This window comes from Leptodactylus fuscus, chromosome 5 (assembly GCF_031893055.1).
Source record: "Leptodactylus fuscus isolate aLepFus1 chromosome 5, aLepFus1.hap2, whole genome shotgun sequence".
NCBI classification, from domain to species: Eukaryota; Metazoa; Chordata; class Amphibia; order Anura; family Leptodactylidae; genus Leptodactylus; species Leptodactylus fuscus.
The window spans coordinates 81004816-81022614 of NC_134269.1; the positions used below are offsets into that span (position 1 = coordinate 81004816).

The following is a 17799-nucleotide window of genomic DNA, read 5'->3' on the forward strand; positions in this document are numbered from 1 at the left end:
TACTACTGGTATACAGTGCCATTGTCTGACTGGGAATTCAAAGAATATATTGGGGTTATAAATACCCTCATTTCTTGCTACTGCCATATAGTGCCAGTTTCTGACTGGTAATTCAAAGAATATATTGGGGTTACGTGCACCCACAATTTTTACTACTGGTATACAGTGCCATTGTCTGACTGGGAATTCAAAGAATATATTGGGGTTATAAATACCCTCATTTCTTGCTACTGCCATATAGTGCCAGTTTCTGACTGGTAATTCAAAGAATATATTGGGGTTACGTGCACCCACAATTTTTACTACTGGTATACAGTGCCATTGTCTGACTGGGAATTCAAAGAATATATTGGGAATGCAAATACCCTCATTTCTTGCTACTGCCATATAGTGCCAGTTTCTGACTGGTAATTCAAAGAATATATTGGGGTTACGTGCACCCACAATTTTTACTACTGGTATACAGTGCCATTGTCTGACTGGGAATTCAAAGAATATATTGGGGTTATAAATACCCTCATTTCTTGCTACTGCCATATAGTGCCAGTTTCTGACTGGTAATTCAAAGAATATATTGGGGTTACGTGCACCCACAATTTTTACTACTGGTATACAGTGCCATTGTCTGACTGGGAATTCAAAGAATATATTGGGAATACAAATACCCTCATTTCTTGCTACTGCCATATAGTGCCAGTTTCTGACTGGTAATTCAAAGAATATATTGGGGTTACGTGCACCCACAATTTTTACTACTGGTATACAGTGCCATTGTCTGACTGGGAATTCAAAGAATATATTGGGGTTATAAATACCCTCATTTCTTGCTACTGCCATATAGTGGCAGTTTCTGACTGGTAATTCAAAGAATATATTGGGGTTACGTGCACCCACAATTTTTACTACTGGTATACAGTGCCATTGTCTGACTGGGAATTCAAAGAATATATTGGGAATGCAAATACCCTCATTTCTTGCTACTGCCATATAGTGCCAGTTTCTGACTGGTAATTCAAAGAATATATTGGGGTTACGTGCACCCACAATTTTTACTACTGGTATACAGTGCCATTGTCTGACTGGGAATTCAAAGAATATATTGGGAATACAAATACCCTCATTTCTTGCTACTGCCATATAGTGCCAGTTTCTGACTGGTAATTCAAAGAATATATTGGGGTTACGTGCACCCACAATTTTTACTACTGGTATACAGTGCCATTGTCTGACTGGGAATTCAAAGAATATATTGGGAATACAAATACCCTCATTTCTTGCTACTGCCATATAGTGCCAGTTTCTGACTGGTAATTCAAAGAATATATTGGGGTTACGTGCACCCACAATTTTTACTACTGGTATACAGTGCCATTGTCTGACTGGGAATTCAAAGAATATATTGGGGTTATAAATACCCTCATTTCTTGCTACTGCCATATAGTGCCAGTTTCTGACTGGTAATTCAAAGAATATATTGGGGTTACGTGCACCCACAATTTTTACTACTGGTATACAGTGCCATTGTCTGACTGGGAATTCAAAGAATATATTGGGGTTATAAATACCCTCATTTCTTGCTACTGCCATATAGTGCCAGTTTCTGACTGGTAATTCAAAGAATATATTGGGGTTACGTGCACCCACAATTTTTACTACTGGTATACAGTGCCATTGTCTGACTGGGAATTCAAAGAATATATTGGGAATGCAAATACCCTCATTTCTTGCTACTGCCATATAGTGCCAGTTTCTGACTGGTAATTCAAAGAATATATTGGGGTTACGTGCACCCACAATTTTTACTACTGGTATACAGTGCCATTGTCTGACTGGGAATTCAAAGAATATATTGGGAATACAAATACCCTCATTTCTTGCTACTGCCATATAGTGCCAGTTTCTGACTGGTAATTCAAAGAATATATTGGGGTTACGTGCACCCACAATTTTTACTACTGGTATACAGTGCCATTGTCTGACTGGGAATTCAAAGAATATATTGGGGTTATAAATACCCTCATTTCTTGCTACTGCCATATAGTGCCAGTTTCTGACTGGTAATTCAAAGAATATATTGGGGTTACGTGCACCCACAATTTTTACTACTGGTATACAGTGCCATTGTCTGACTGGGAATTCAAAGAATATATTGGGAATACAAATACCCTCATTTCTTGCTACTGCCATATAGTGCCAGTTTCTGACTGGTAATTCAAAGAATATATTGGGGTTACGTGCACCCACAATTTTTACTACTGGTATACAGTGCCATTGTCTGACTGGGAATTCAAAGAATATATTGGGGTTATAAATACCCTCATTTCTTGCTACTGCCATATAGTGCCAGTTTCTGACTGGTAATTCAAAGAATATATTGGGGTTACGTGCACCCACAATTTTTACTACTGGTATACAGTGCCATTGTCTGACTGGGAATTCAAAGAATATATTGGGAATACAAATACCCTCATTTCTTGCTACTGCCATATAGTGCCAGTTTCTGACTGGTAATTCAAAGAATATATTGGGGTTACGTGCACCCACAATTTTTACTACTGGTATACAGTGCCATTGTCTGACTGGGAATTCAAAGAATATATTGGGAATACAAATACCCTCATTTCTTGCTACTGCCATATAGTGCCAGTTTCTGACTGGTAATTCAAAGAATATATTGGGGTTACGTGCACCCACAATTTTTACTACTGGTATACAGTGCCATTGTCTGACTGGGAATTCAAAGAATATATTGGAGTTATAAATACCCTCATTTCTTGCTACTGCCATATAGTGCCAGTTTCTGACTGGTAATTCAAAGAATATATTGGGGTTACGTGCACCCACAATTTTTACTACTGGTATACAGTGCCATTGTCTGACTGGGAATTCAAAGAATATATTGGGGTTATAAATACCCTCATTTCTTGCTACTGCCATATAGTGCCAGTATCTGACTGGTAATTCAAAGAATATATTGGGGTTACGTGCACCCACAATTTTTACTACTGGTATACAGTGCCAATTTCTAACTAGGAATTCAAAATGCGCAAGGCTCCCGGAAAGGGACGTGGACGAGGCCGTGGGCGAGGTCGGGGGAATGGTTCTGGGGAGCAAGGTAGCAGTGAAGCCACAGGGCGTCCCGTGCCTACTCCTGTGGGGCAGCAAGCATTGCGCCACTCCACAGTGCCAGGGTTGCTTGCCACATTAACTAAACTGCAGGGTACAAACCTTAGTAGGCCCGAAAACCAGGAACAGGTCTTGCAATGGCTGTCAGAGAACGCTTACAGCACATTGTCCAGCAGCCAGTCAGACTCTGCCTCCTCTCCTCCTATTACCCAACAGTCTTGTCTTCCTTCCTCCCAAAATTCCGAAGCTTTACAGAACAATAACCCAAACTGTCCCTGCTCCCCAGAGCTGTTCTCCGCTCCTTTCATTGTCCCTCAACCTGCCTCTCCACGTCACGATTCCACGAACCTAACAGAGGAGCATCTGTGTCCAGATGCTCAAACACTAGAGTCTCCTCCATCTCCGTTCGATTTGGTGGTGGATGACCAGTAACCCACCCTCATCGACGATGATGTGACGCAGTTGCCGTCAGGGCATCCAGTTGACCGGCGCATTGTGCGGGAGGAGGAGATGAGACAGGAGTTGGAAGAGGAAGTGGTGGATGATGAGGACACTGACCCGACCTGGACAGGGGGGATGTCAAGCGGGGAAAGTAGTGTGGATGTTGAGGCAGGTGCAGCACCAAAAAGGGTAGCTAGAGGCAGAGGCAGAGGTCAGCAGCTTAGGCGAAGCCAGGCCACACCCGGAATCTCCCAAGATGTTCCAGTTCGTACCCAGCCCCGAAAAACTCCCACCTCGAGGGCACGTTTCTCGAAGGTGTGGAGTTTTTTCAAGGAATGCGCCGAGGACAGATATAGTGTTGTCTGCACAATTTGCCTCTCGAAATTGATTAGGGGCTCTGAGAAGAGCAACCTGTCCACCACTTCAATGCGCCGTCATTTGGAATCCAAGCACTGGAATCAGTGGCAGGCAGCAACGGCAGGACAAAGGCCGCCTGCCGTTCACGCCACTGCCACTGCCTCTGCCTCTGCCTCTGCCACTGCCACTGCCACTGCTGACTGTGCTGGCGATGCACTCCAGAGGACGAGCCAGGACACCACTTCATCTGCCTCCGCCACTTTGTTGACTTCTACCTCATCCTCCCTGGTCCTGTCTTATCTCCTTCTCCTGCACCATCAAAGGCACCATCAGGCGCTTCTTTACAACAACCCACCATCTCTCAGACATTGGAGCGGCGGCAGAAATACACTGCTAACCACCCACACGCGCAAGCCTTGAACGCCAACATCGCTAAACTGCTGGCCCAGGAGATGTTGGCGTTCCGGCTTGTTGAAACTCCCGCCTTCCTGGACCTGATGGCAACTGTGGCACCTCGCTATGCCGTCCCTAGCCGTCACTACTTCTCCCGGTGTGCCGTCCCCGCCTTGCACCAGCACGTGTCACTCAACATCAGGCGGGCCCTTAGTTCCGCGCTTTGCACAAAGGTCCACTTGACCACCGACGCGTGGACAAGTGCATGCGGACAGGGACACTACATTTCACTGACGGCACACTGGGTGAATGTAGTTGAGGCTGGGACTGCTTCCCAAACTGGCCCGGTGTACCTCGTCTCCCCGCCTAACATTCCTGGCAGGGACATGAGAAGAACACCCCCCTCCTCCTCCTCCTCTACCGCCTCCTCCTCCGCCACCGCCTCCTCCTCCGCCACCGCCTCCTCCTCCGCTGTTAGATTGACCCCAGCTACGAGTTGGAAACGTTGCAGCACTGGCGTTGGTAGACGTCAGCAGGCTGTGCTGAAGCTGATCAGCTTGGGGGACAGACAGCACACTGCCTCCGAGGTGAGGGATGCCCTCCTCGATGAGACGGCAATATGGTTTGAGCCGCTGCACCTGGGCCCAGGCATGGTCGTTTGTGATAACGGCCGGAACCTGGTAGCAGCTCTGGAGCTTGCCGGACTCCAACATGTTCCATGCCTGGCCCACGTCTTCAACCTAGTGGTGCAACGTTTCCTAAAGAGCTACCCCAATGTTCCAGAGCTACTGGTGAAAGTGCGGCGCATGTGCGCCCACTTTCGCAAGTCGACAGTAGCCGCTGCTAGCTTAAAATCTCTCCAGCAACGCCTGCATGTGCCACAACACCGGCTTTTGTGCGACGTCCCCACACGCTGGAACTCAACGTTTCAGATGTTGAATAGAGTGGTTGAGCAGCAGAGACCTTTGATGGAATACCAGCTACAAAACCCTAGGGTGCCACAAAGTCAGCTGCCTCAGTTTCACATCCATGAGTGGCCATGGATGAGAGACCTTTGTGACATCCTACGGGTCTTTGAGGAGTCCACAAGGAGGGTGAGCTCTGAGAATGCGATGGTGAGCCTTACAATCCCGCTCTTGTGTGTTCTGAGAGAATCCCTGATTGACATCAGGGATAACTCAGATCACACAGAGGAGTTAGGGATAGCATCCGATCCGTCACAGCTGGAGAGTAGGTCCACACATCTGTCCGCTTCACTGCGTTTAATGGAGGAGGAGGAGGAGGAGGAGGAGGAGGAAGAAGAGTTGTCCGATGATGTGATGGTGATACAGGAGGCTTCCGGGCAACTTCGAATCGTCCCATTGTTGCAGCGCGGATGGGTAGACATGGAGGATGAGGAGGAAATGGAGATTGAACTTTCCGGTGGGGCCAGAGGAGTCATGCCAACTAACACTGTGGCAGACATGGCTGAGTTCATGTTGGGGTGCTTTACAACCGACAAGCGTATTGTCAAAATCATGGAGGACAACCAGTACTGGATCATTGCTATCCTTGACCCCCGGTATAAAAACAACATCTCGTCTTTTATTCCGGTAGAGGGGAGGGCCAATCGCATCAATGCTTGCCACAGGCAATTGGTGCAGAATATGATGGAGATGTTTCCAGCATGTGACGTTGGCGGCAGGGAGGGCAGTTCCTCCAGTAGGCAACCAAGTTCTCACCGGTCCACACAAACGAGGGGCACACTGTCTAAGGTCTGGGACACCTTGATGGCACCCCCTCGCCAAAGTGCCGCCACGGAGGGTCCTAGTGTCACCAGGCGTGAGAAGTATAGGCGCATGTTGCGGGAATACCTTTCCGACCACAGCCCTGTCCTCTCCGACCCCTCTGCGCCCTACACGTATTGGGTGTCGAAGTTGGACCTGTGGCTTGAACTTGCCCTATATGCCTTGGAGGTGCTGTCCTGTCCTGCCGCCAGCGTCCTATCTGAGAGGGTGTTCAGTGCAGCCGGTGGCATCATCACTGACAAGCGCACCCGTCTGTCAGCTGAGAGTGCCGACCGGCTCACTTTGATAAAAATGAACCACCACTGGGTAGAGCCGTCATTTTTGTGCCCACCTGTGTAAAGCACCCCAACATGAAACTCCATGTCTGTACTCAACCTCTCCAATTCCTCCGCATCCTCATACTCATCCACCATAAGCGTTGCACAATTCTGCTAATACTAGGCTCCCTCCACCCTGATTTCCCCCAACTCTGCTGGTTAGAGGCTCCCTCCACCCTGATTTCCACCAACTCTGCTGGTTAGAGGCTCCCTCCACCATGAATTGGTCCAAACTGGGCTGTTTAGCGGCTCCCTCCACCATTAATTGGTCCAAACTGGGCTGGTTAGAGGCTCCCTCCACCATGAATTGGTCCAAACTGGGTTTTTTAGAGGCTCCCTCCACCATGAATTGGTCCAAACTGGGCTGGTTAGAGGCTCCCTCCACCATGAATTGGTCCAAACTGGGCTGGTTAGAGGCTCCCTCCACCATGAATTTCCCAAAACTTGGCTGTTTAGAGGCTCCCTCCACCATTAATTGGTCCAAACTGGGCTGGTTAGAGGCTCCCTCCACCATGAATTGGTCCAAACTGGGCTGGTTAGAGGCTCCCTCCACCATGAATTTCCCAAAACTTGGCTGTTTAGAGGCTCCCTCCACCATTAATTGGTCCAAACTGGGCTGGTTAGAGGCTCCCTCCACCATGAATTTGCCCAAACTGGGCTGTTTAGAGGCTCCCTCCACCATGAATTTGCCCAAACTGGGCTGGTTAGAGGCTCCCTCCACCATGAATTGGTCCAAACTGGGGTTTTTAGAGGCTCCCTCCACCATGAATTGGTCCAAACTTGGCTGTTTAGAGGCTCCCTCCACCATTAATTGGTCCAAACTGGGCTGGTTAGAGGCTCCCTCCACCATGAATTGGTCCAAACTGGGCTGGTTAGAGGCTCCCTCCACCATGAATTGGTCCAAACTGGGGTTTTTAGGGGCTCCCTCCACCATGAATTTCCCAAAACTTGGCTGTTTAGAGGCTCCCTCCACCATTAATTGGTCCAAACTGGGCTGGTTAGAGGCTCCCTCCACCATGAATTTGCCCAAACTGGGCTGTTTAGAGGCTCCCTCCACCATGAATTGGTCCAAACTGGGTTTTTTAGAGGCTCCCTCCACCATGAATTGGTCCAAACTTGGCTGTTTAGAGGCTCCCTCCACCATTAATTGGTCCAAACTGGGCTGGTTAGAGGCTCCCTCCACCATGAATTGGTCCAAACTGGGTTTTTTAGAGGCTCCCTCCACCATGAATTTGCCCAAACTGGGCTGTTTAGAGGCTCCCTCCACCATGAATTGGTCCAAACTGGGGTTTTTAGGGGCTCCCTCCACCATGAATTTCCCAAAACTTGGCTGTTTAGAGGCTCCCTCCACCATGAATTGGTCCAAACTGGGTTTTTTAGAGGCTCCCTCCACCATGAATTGGTCCAAACTGGGCTGTTTAGAGGCTCCCTCCACCATGAATTTGCCCAAACTGGGCTGTTTAGAGGCTCCCTCCACCATGAATTTGCCCAAACTGGGCTGGTTAGAGGCTCCCTCCACCATGAATTTGCCCAAACTGGGCTGTTTAGAGGCTCCCTCCACCATGAATTTGCCCAAACTGGGCTGGTTAGAGGCTCCCTCCACCATGAATTGGTCCAAGCTGGGTTTTTTAGAGGCTCCCTCCACCATGAATTTGCCCAAACTGGGCTGGTTAGAGGCTCCCTCCACCATTAATTGGTCCAAACTGGGCTGGTTAGAGGCTCCCTCCACCATGAATTGGTCCAAACTGGGTTTTTTAGAGGCTCCCTCCACCATGAATTGGTCCAAACTGGGCTGGTTAGAGGCTCCCTCCACCATGAATTGGTCCAAACTGGGCTGGTTAGAGGCTCCCTCCACCATGAATTGGTCCAAACTGGGCTGGTTAGAGGCTCCCTCCACCATGAATTTCCCAAAACTTGGCTGTTTAGAGGCTCCCTCCACCATGAATTTCCCAAAACTTGGCTGTTTAGAGGCTCCCTCCACCATTAATTGGTCCAAACTGGGCTGGTTAGAGGCTCCCTCCACCATGAATTGGTCCAAACTGGGTTTTTTAGAGGCTCCCTCCACCATTAATTGGTCCAAACTGGGCTGGTTAGAGGCTCCCTCCACCATGAATTGGTCCAAACTGGGTTTTTTAGAGGCTCCCTCCACCATGAATTTGCCCAAACTGGGCTGTTTAGAGGCTCCCTCCACCATGAATTGGTCCAAACTGGGGTTTTTAGGGGCTCCCTCCACCATGAATTTCCCAAAACTTGGCTGTTTAGAGGCTCCCTCCACCATGAATTGGTCCAAACTGGGTTTTTTAGAGGCTCCCTCCACCATGAATTGGTCCAAACTGGGCTGTTTAGAGGCTCCCTCCACCATGAATTTGCCCAAACTGGGCTGTTTAGAGGCTCCCTCCACCATGAATTTGCCCAAACTGGGCTGGTTAGAGGCTCCCTCCACCATGAATTTGCCCAAACTGGGCTGTTTAGAGGCTCCCTCCACCATGAATTTGCCCAAACTGGGCTGGTTAGAGGCTCCCTCCACCATGAATTGGTCCAAGCTGGGTTTTTTAGAGGCTCCCTCCACCATGAATTTGCCCAAACTGGGCTGGTTAGAGGCTCCCTCCACCATGAATTGGTCCAAACTGGGCTGGTTAGAGGCTCCCTCCACCATTAATTGGTCCAAACTGGGCTTTTTAGAGGCTCCCTCCACCATTAATTGGTCCAAACTGGGCTGGTTAGAGGCTCCCTCCACCATGAATTTGCCCAAACTGGGCTGTTTAGAGGCTCCCTCCACCATGAATTGGTCCAAACTGGGCTGGTTAGAGGCTCCCTCCACCATGAATTGGTCCAAACTTGGCTGTTTAGAGGCTCCCTCCACCATAAATTGGTCCAAACTGGGCTGGTTAGAGGCTCCCTCCACCATGAATTGGTCCAAACTGGGTTTTTTAGAGGCTCCCTCCACCATGAATTTGCCCAAACTGGGCTGTTTAGAGGCTCCCTCCACCATGAATTGGTCCAAACTGGGGTTTTTAGGGGCTCCCTCCACCATGAATTTCCCAAAACTTGGCTGTTTAGAGGCTCCCTCCACCATTTATTGGTCCAAACTGGGCTGGTTAGAGGCTCCCTCCACCATGAATTTGCCCAAACTGGGCTGTTTAGAGGCTCCCTCCACCATGAATTGGTCCAAACTGGGTTTTTTAGAGGCTCCCTCCACCATGAATTGGTCCAAACTGGGCTGTTTAGAGGCTCCCTCCACCATGAATTTGCCCAAACTGGGCTGTTTAGAGGCTCCCTCCACCATGAATTTGCCCAAACTGGGCTGGTTAGAGGCTCCCTCCACCATGAATTTGCCCAAACTGGGCTGGTTAGAGGCTCCCTCCACCATGAATTGGTCCAAACTGGGCTGGTTAGAGGCTCCCTCCACCATTAATTGGTCCAAACTGGGCTGGTTAGAGGCTCCCTCCACCATTAATTGGTCCAAACTGGGCTGGTTAGAGGCTCCCTCCACCATGAATTTGCCCAAACTGGGCTGTTTAGAGGCTCCCTCCACCATGAATTGGTCCAAACTGGGTTTTTTAGAGGCTCCCTCCACCATGAATTTGCCCAAACTGGGCTGGTTAGAGGCTCCCTCCACCATGAATTGGTCCAAACTGGGGTTTTTAGAGGCTCCCTCCACCATGAATTTGCCCAAACTGGGGTGTTTAGAGGCTCCCTCCACCATGAATTTGCCCAAACTCTGCTGGTTAGAGGCTCAATCCACCCTGATTTTCAAAACAAATGTTGGTGCCAACCTCAACTTACTACAAGGGCCAAATTCACTGCTGGTGACAAGCTCTCCTCACTGCAAGTGCCAAATACACATGTTTCAAGGTGTTTTCCTACTGTCAGAGAGGTGGTATTGAGTGTGTAAAGTGTGTAGTTGTTAGGCTGTGATGTTGGGGTAATAGAGGGTCTTTGGTGTGTTAGATGCCCCCAGACATGCTTCCACTGCTGTCCCAGTGTCATTCCAGAGGTGTTGGCATCATTTCCTGGGGTGTCATAGTGGACTTGGTGACCCTCCAGACACGGATTTGGGTTTCCCCCTTAACGAGTATCTGTTCCCCATAGACTATAATGGGGTTCGAAACCCATTCGAACACACGAACATTGAGCGGCTGTTCGAATCGAATTTCGAACCTCGAACATTTTAGTGTTCGCTCATCTCTAATTCTTACAAGCATTTTGTACAGTACTGTATATTACATAATAACAAGAATGAGATTTTATTAGTCAGTCATATTTTAATATGACAAATGATATATGAATCATAAATAATAATAATAATAATAATAATAATAATAATAATAATAATAATAATTTACACATAAACATTACTGTTTTATATCTGGGAAGACTACTACTACAACCTCTGAAACATTACTGACTCTTGTCAATCTAATTAGGTTACATGACTAATAAAGTTGCTTAGATTTGCCGTGTTTTACCCACACACATTGTAGTTATTTGGTTTGCCATTCTAATTTTTTTTTCCTGATTTCTTTCACAGCACCTCTATTCTGTACCTAAAGGCAATCCACCGCCTGGAACACCCTCTCATGGAGTTGTTTATGGGGTGGTACAAAGGACTGAAAACAACCATCAAAATGAGGTTGTTGTTTACGAATGGTCCTCCCATCAACTGAAAGAAGAAATGAATTATATTAAAGATGTAAGTATAGTATAGTTGTTAGGGTTGAGCCGATCTTGAAATTTCAGGATCATTTTTAAAATCCGATTTCCGATCATTTTCCATTCGAACCCAATCCCGATCCCAATTCCGATCCCAATGCAAATGGGATTTTTTAAATAATCGGAGATCGGATTTTGGACCCCACGCTGTGTAGTGATTAAAACATCGGGATTGGAATTCCGATCACGATCGTAAAATTTTCTCGATCGTCGATCGGAATCCGATCTTTTCCGATCCTGATCACTCAACCCTAATAGTTGTCCATGTCAGTATGCTGTATTCTATATCAGAATATTCCTTTTCTTATGGAACTGATACAAAATATATTGTCAGAAACAGACAAACGCAATAATACAGGAAGTCTGTGAAGATGAATATAGGAGATGTAATAATTAAGGTAGACAATGGTTCCAAACTATGACATTCCATCTGCTGTGCAAGTACAACTCCCAGCATATCCCATGGATGTCAGAAAATACTAAGATTTGACTACAACAGCTAGATAGCTACAGGTTGAAAACCACTGGGTTAATGCAATGGAAGCTAATTTGTAAACTATATGATGGATAAGAGATAGTAGGCAGTCTTTGTTCCTGAGCTTAGCTGACTCATTTTCCAGTTCTTTAAGTGCATAAAACCAATTTGCTTTTCTTGCCCTAATGCATATATAATCCTTATTGCACTGCAGGTAAGAGTGACCTTGGAAAAGATAAGAGAGAGAATGTTTGGAGAATATGATGATATGAAAGAGAAAATTAAACATCTAACTCAAGAAATGAAGGTAAATTCTAGAACTCCACATGGTACAATAAGAGTTTAGGGTTCTTAAAGGGGTTTCCAGTTTCCAGGCGAAAATAAATAAATAAATGATGACCTATCTTTAGGTCCTCAGGACAGGTCATCCTTCAATAGTTGTTGGTCAAATGCTTGTTCGGTCAGTTTTTATTTATGACTCCCCTATACACATACACACTTGGTTCGCCAAAGCACACATGCGTTTTCAATGTGGAAAATAGAGAAAACTGGTAGACATCTCAGGTTATGGTTTATCTACAGGGAGAACCAAAGGAGCAGGTGTTGAAATTTAACATGCCCAATCCATGTTTCTCTGAGCAATATCTGTTGGGGCACAACTAGAAGGTTAAGTACCAGCAGTAGGGAAAGGATTCCTATAAAACTTAATGTTTAATCTTAATTTATTTAAAAAAAACAACTAAAAATGCTCTTTAAAAATAAGTGTAATCCACAAACTAGCCAGCAAGACAATTCATTAATATTGAAAAAATAGAAATATTGTACCAGTATATATTGGGACAGTCAATATTTAAAAAATAGGGAACTGGGGTGTTTACCCGATAAGGTATATTAAGATAAGAATTGGAGACCACCCTTGTAAGGGTGGGAGATATACTTTAAGAGTGAACATTTTGAGTGGAGGACACCCATCATCTCCTGGAGAAACCATTCGGGAGCTGAAACCCATAGTTCCCTATTTCAGATATATTTATTGTCCCAATACATGCCAATAAGGTCTTTTCAGTATAATAATCGGAGACCCAGGGGGGGGGGGGGGGGACTTTGCATGACCCAGGACGCAGGGCCCGGTCATGTGACATCAGGAACGTCACACAACTAGGCCCGAAGCCTGCCCGGAGCGTGGAAAGGTAAGTAACACGTTTATTATGTTCCTTTATCTTTCCGGGGCCTTCGATCATTATACTCAGGGGTCTGAAAAGACCTCAGAGTATAATGATAGTGTTTTTGGGGCCCGCGATGTCACTTACCGATCCCAGCTACTGCCAGTATCGGTAAGTAAATAGGGTCCGTTACCGGCTGGCGTAAATCCAGCCGGTAACGGCCTATTAAAAAAAGAAAAAAAACGCAGGGGTAGCGGCTGTCGTCGGGCCCCTAATGTCCAGGGTCCTGTGGCAGCTGCTACCCCTGCTAACCCGGTAGTTACACCACTGACAAAGCCCTATTCAATGGTTATATATACAAAATCCCTATAGAATATACTTCTGTTTCAGGTCTCATCAGCACAGCAAGAACTATTGGAGAGCCACAACCAGGCACAAGCTTCTGCCATTGACAGTCTTGGAGACGTCAACAGTTCCTTGAATGCTTCATCAATAGACATACAGGTACTTTAAAGTGTAACTGTAATTTCATTTTTTGTTGCTGTTTTGTAGGGGGGGTTTTGTTGAACATTTTTCTTATATACGGTACGTTATTAACCTATTGTACTTTCTTCTGGCAGACACATACTTCTGGTGGTGTTTGTAAAATGAGTCAGTTACAACCCATATTGCGCTCTAGCTAGAAACAAAATATTAATAACCATTTAATAAATACCATAGGGGTGTCCTGAATTTCTTAATAGCCATGAAAAAAAACCTATGACTAATGTTAAAATACTATTACATGTCAGTTGTGCTGTAGCTCACACTCATTGTCTATTATGTAAAGATATATGTCTCCTATAAATTATACATAACTGAAATTCATCTAGCCAATCCTGGTGACACAGAATGTGGATTGTATCATCAGGCTTGTAAATTTCATTAAAGAAAGTAGGTTTTTCCATGACCATAATGATATTTAATTCAGAGAGTATTAAAAGTTTTGTAAATTTAAATAATTAAACATTTTGCAGAGTTTTAAATATTTCCTCTACTCATCTTATTGCTGACAGATCTGTTGTCTTGATGGATTGACAGCAGATATAAGCATGCATGCAGGAACTTTCCGTGGTCTTGGACTTGTCAAAAACCCAGCAATGATTTCTTTAATGTGGTCAGGTTATCTTCTCATGCGTGCACAGTCCCTCCCAAACAACGTGGCCATTATAGACAGATCAACAGATCATTGATAGTTCTTATATTCATGGTCCTAGCCACTGGCAACTGATCAGGACAATAGACTGTAAAATAGAGAAAATCTTTAAAACACTGTAAAGTTTTTCATTATTTTTATTTACAAAATTGTTTAACTTTTGTCTACAAATTTATATATAGTTATGTTCATGAAAGAAAAACTTCTTTCTTTTAAAGAAATTTACAAGCATGATGATACAATTGCTAGATGATTTTCAAGTATGTATAATTTATAGGAGACATATATCTTTACATAATAGACAATGCGTGTGAGCTACAGCACAACTGACATTTAATAGTATTTTAATACTAGTCCTAGTCATAGGATGCGTCACACTATCAAAGAGGTCGGGAACCAGCGCATGAGATTAATTGGTTTTCTCTCCTTTAAATGACACTTCCAGTTGCGTTATGGTTCATCTTCACCTTTGTTTCAGAAAACTCTTGTAGATATGACTCTGGAAAACTGCAACATTAAAGATGAAGTGAAGAATCTGAAACATTCTTACAATGAATCCTTAGATAAATTGAAAGAAAAACAGCGCTTGTTGGAAGCAGCACAAGCTGAAAACCAGTTGTTAAAAGTTAAGGTAAATACATTCCCTAACCACCGTCATACTGTGCATAGCTACTAATATGATTTAGGTTTGAGGAGTGCTAAACATAACATAGTATGAAACTCCTGATGTTTTCTACTTGGTTTGCTGAATGCGGTTTTCATTGCTATGCAGTTCTATGTAGATAACATGATGTGCACTAGTGATTTATTGGCCCAAAGGTGAACAGTACGTGACTTCAAGGAGGTAGCAATTTGTCATATATTTTGACAGCCCTTGCTATGAAGGAAATGTGTTCCCACAAAATGACCTTTTTTATTTATGGGAAGAATATGCAAATCTGTCTTCCATGATGTAATTAGGAAGTCAGGTGCCTCAGTATTGCAAACCAATAGAGGGCGCTCACTGGAATGTGCAAGCCTGTTAGGAAGACAGAATCTCAGTGATATGGCCCAATAAAGGCTGCTTGCAACACTGAGGCACCTGACTTCCTAATTACATCATGGAAGACAGATTTACATATTCTTCCCATGGTCCCTTGCAAAGTGGAGTGCTAAAGGCTTAATAAGTCTCCACACACCTATATGGTGGTCTCTCTCTAAGGAGTGGTGATATCCCTGTAACCCTTTTTTATTTATGTCAAACAAACTTTTTTAATTTTTGGTGTGTATAATTATATATGTATATACTGTATACATGTCACTATAATTTAAAGGGGCTCTATCAGCAAAATCATGCTGATCGAGGCTATTCAGGCACCTTAAATGTTATATTAAACTACCCCCCCCCCCCCCGTTTTAAAATAAAACCCTGAAAAAGAATGTGCTCTACTTACCGAACGTGCACCCTGGGCGGGCATTCAGGGTGCGCCGTCTTCTTCATCCACACCTCTTTTTCCTCCGATGTCCTCCGGTCCAGTCCTCCTCCGGCGCTTGCGAGCGGACACTGATGGAAAAAATGGCCTGGGCGCCTGCGCAGTAGCTGTAGTAGAAGCCGCATGCTACTGCGCATGCGCCCAGGCCATTTTTTTTTATATCAGTGTCCGCTTACGAGTGCTGGAGGAGGACGGGACCGGAGGACATCAGAGGAAGAAGAGGCGTGGATGAAGAAGAAGACACACCCTGAATGCCCACCCAATGTGTACGTTCGGTAAGTAGAGCACATTCTTTTTTAGGGTTTTATTTTAAAACGGGGGGGGGGGGGTAGTTTAATATAACATTTACGGTGCCTGAATAGCCTTTTTAAAGGCTATTCACGCATATGTGGGGCTCTATCAGCATGATTTTGCTGATAGAGCCCCTTTAAAAAAAAGAAACCAAAACAGAATACTGTAATTTTCACTCTGACCATTTCCGCTAAGGCTGATTGCAGATAACTATGGCCGAGATCAGTGTCCTATCTGTGTTTTTCCCGGATAGCACACTGACTCCTTCATTACCATGGGCCCGTACATATGACCATGTATTGCACAGTCGCGTGTGCGGTCTGACAGTCCAGGCCACAAAATATGGAACAGATCCTATTCCTGTCCAATTTTGTGTCCCTGCTTCCTTAACTCCTATTTATTTAATGAAAGAGGCTGCAGAAGCATGTCGGGAGCACGAGTGACATCCGAGTTGTCCCCCCTGCGCCTGTGTCTTTAATTCAAGGCCGGTCTGAAGCACATGGTCACCTGCAATCGGCCTTAATCCTACAATTTTCACCCTGACAATTCTGTAGGGGTTTACCTTGCAGCAATCACCTCATTTACACTCATTTACATCACAGACAGAATTACAATACAAGGTAACACCTCAATAGCTAAAAGCATGTATCTACTTCTGAGAATAGATGTCGCTTATCTATTTTCCCATAAACTGGACTGTTTTAGCTTCAGTATATTGCTGTCTATGGCCATGAAACTGCAATAGAGCATATCCCTAAATTGCTGTTAAAGCAGAGGAGCTCAGGCAAGCTCCTATAGTTGTGCAAAGAAAATACACTAAAAACTGATTAGAAACCGTGTATATTTCACTCATTTTAATCAATAAAAAAGGTGATACACTGCCCCTAAGAATTGTGTGATCCCAGCCAAAGTGATCTAAGTCTAATTAATAAGATCAGCAAAGTAGAAGGACTTACCTGGACCAGTGGTTGATATATAGTACTGTTCACATCTAGCTTTCTACTGGCTTGGAAAGATTGTTGTGCTTTGCTATGAGTACGGCTATACAATTAATCTTGCCCGGTAGGAGCTAATATGTGGTTAGCATATTCTGAGGCCAGTATTAAGGACAGAGTTACAAGACTGACCTTCTAAGCACTATTAAAAGTATTCTTTCTATTGCCTTTAGGACATGAACAGGAGTAATTTACAAGGGTGTGACAGAATTATTTAAAGGTCATGTTTATGTCTCACAACCAATATCATGCCACCCAGGGTATATGTAGATACTAGATCCAATTTAGGGAAGTAAGGGAACTCATTTTAGAGCAGTTAGGAATTTGTATTAAATGTGGTTTTCCCATGAATGGCATTTATACTGGATATGCCAAAAAATGGATGATAGATGAGGGTCCCACATCTGGACCCGCACCTATTCCTAAACTGAACCCCTCCGCCTCTGTGCTGCAATCTTGCTATGAAGACTGTCCTCTGGTCGGGCTTACACAATCAATGTAGTTCTCTCTGTTAGGCTCCACTAACAAAGGACAGTGTGTTAGGGGGTGTTCAGGGGTGTTTGGATTCCCATTCTCAGAAAGAAGTGGCAATAAGTTCCATGCCAACAACTTCTACCAAGAGAATGTTAAACTGGCCATAGACATTACATAGAACCTGACCAAAGACTAAGCTAATAATATAAAGTGTATGGGGCCTTTCCAGTTCTCCATCAGAGGCAAATGTCAGGGGCAAACAAGGATTTGGCTTCTTCCAACATACTCAAATCTTATTTTCTTTTGGAACATCTCCCTGTTGAAAAGACATGCAAGCTAGGCCAAACTGAGCAAGCATAAATATGGTAGAAGAATGAGAAATAGCTGTATGAGGAAAGCTATGATTATCTTGTATGTATGGCCATCAATACACAAACACAAAAGACAAAAAGGTGCTACATAATGAATGAATATGATAGAATGAATGAATAGAAAACAGTATATAAGTATCAAAAAAGCTCAATTTCCTTCTTTAAGGTTAATGCAGATTACTGTTTGGTCATATCTGTATATTGTGTATATTGTGTGTGGATCTAGACC

The 17799-nt window shown here is 44.7% G+C and overlaps 1 protein-coding gene across 3 annotated transcripts in view; it reads left to right on the forward strand.

Moving 5' to 3' along the window:
- MYZAP (myocardial zonula adherens protein) overlaps positions 1-17799 on the forward strand; it is a 94004-nt gene that overhangs the window by 57301 nt on the left and 18904 nt on the right. For all 3 annotated transcript variants that reach the window (XR_012716100.1, XM_075273524.1, XM_075273525.1), the window contains exons 4-7: positions 10953-11114; positions 11824-11916; positions 13163-13276; positions 14446-14598. Coding sequence is in view for 2 of the 3 variants with exons in the window: in XM_075273524.1 (XP_075129625.1) it covers positions 10953-11114; positions 11824-11916; positions 13163-13276; positions 14446-14598 (522 nt within the window). In the remaining variant the exon portion in view is untranslated. The remainder of the gene's footprint in view (positions 1-10952; positions 11115-11823; positions 11917-13162; positions 13277-14445; positions 14599-17799) is intronic.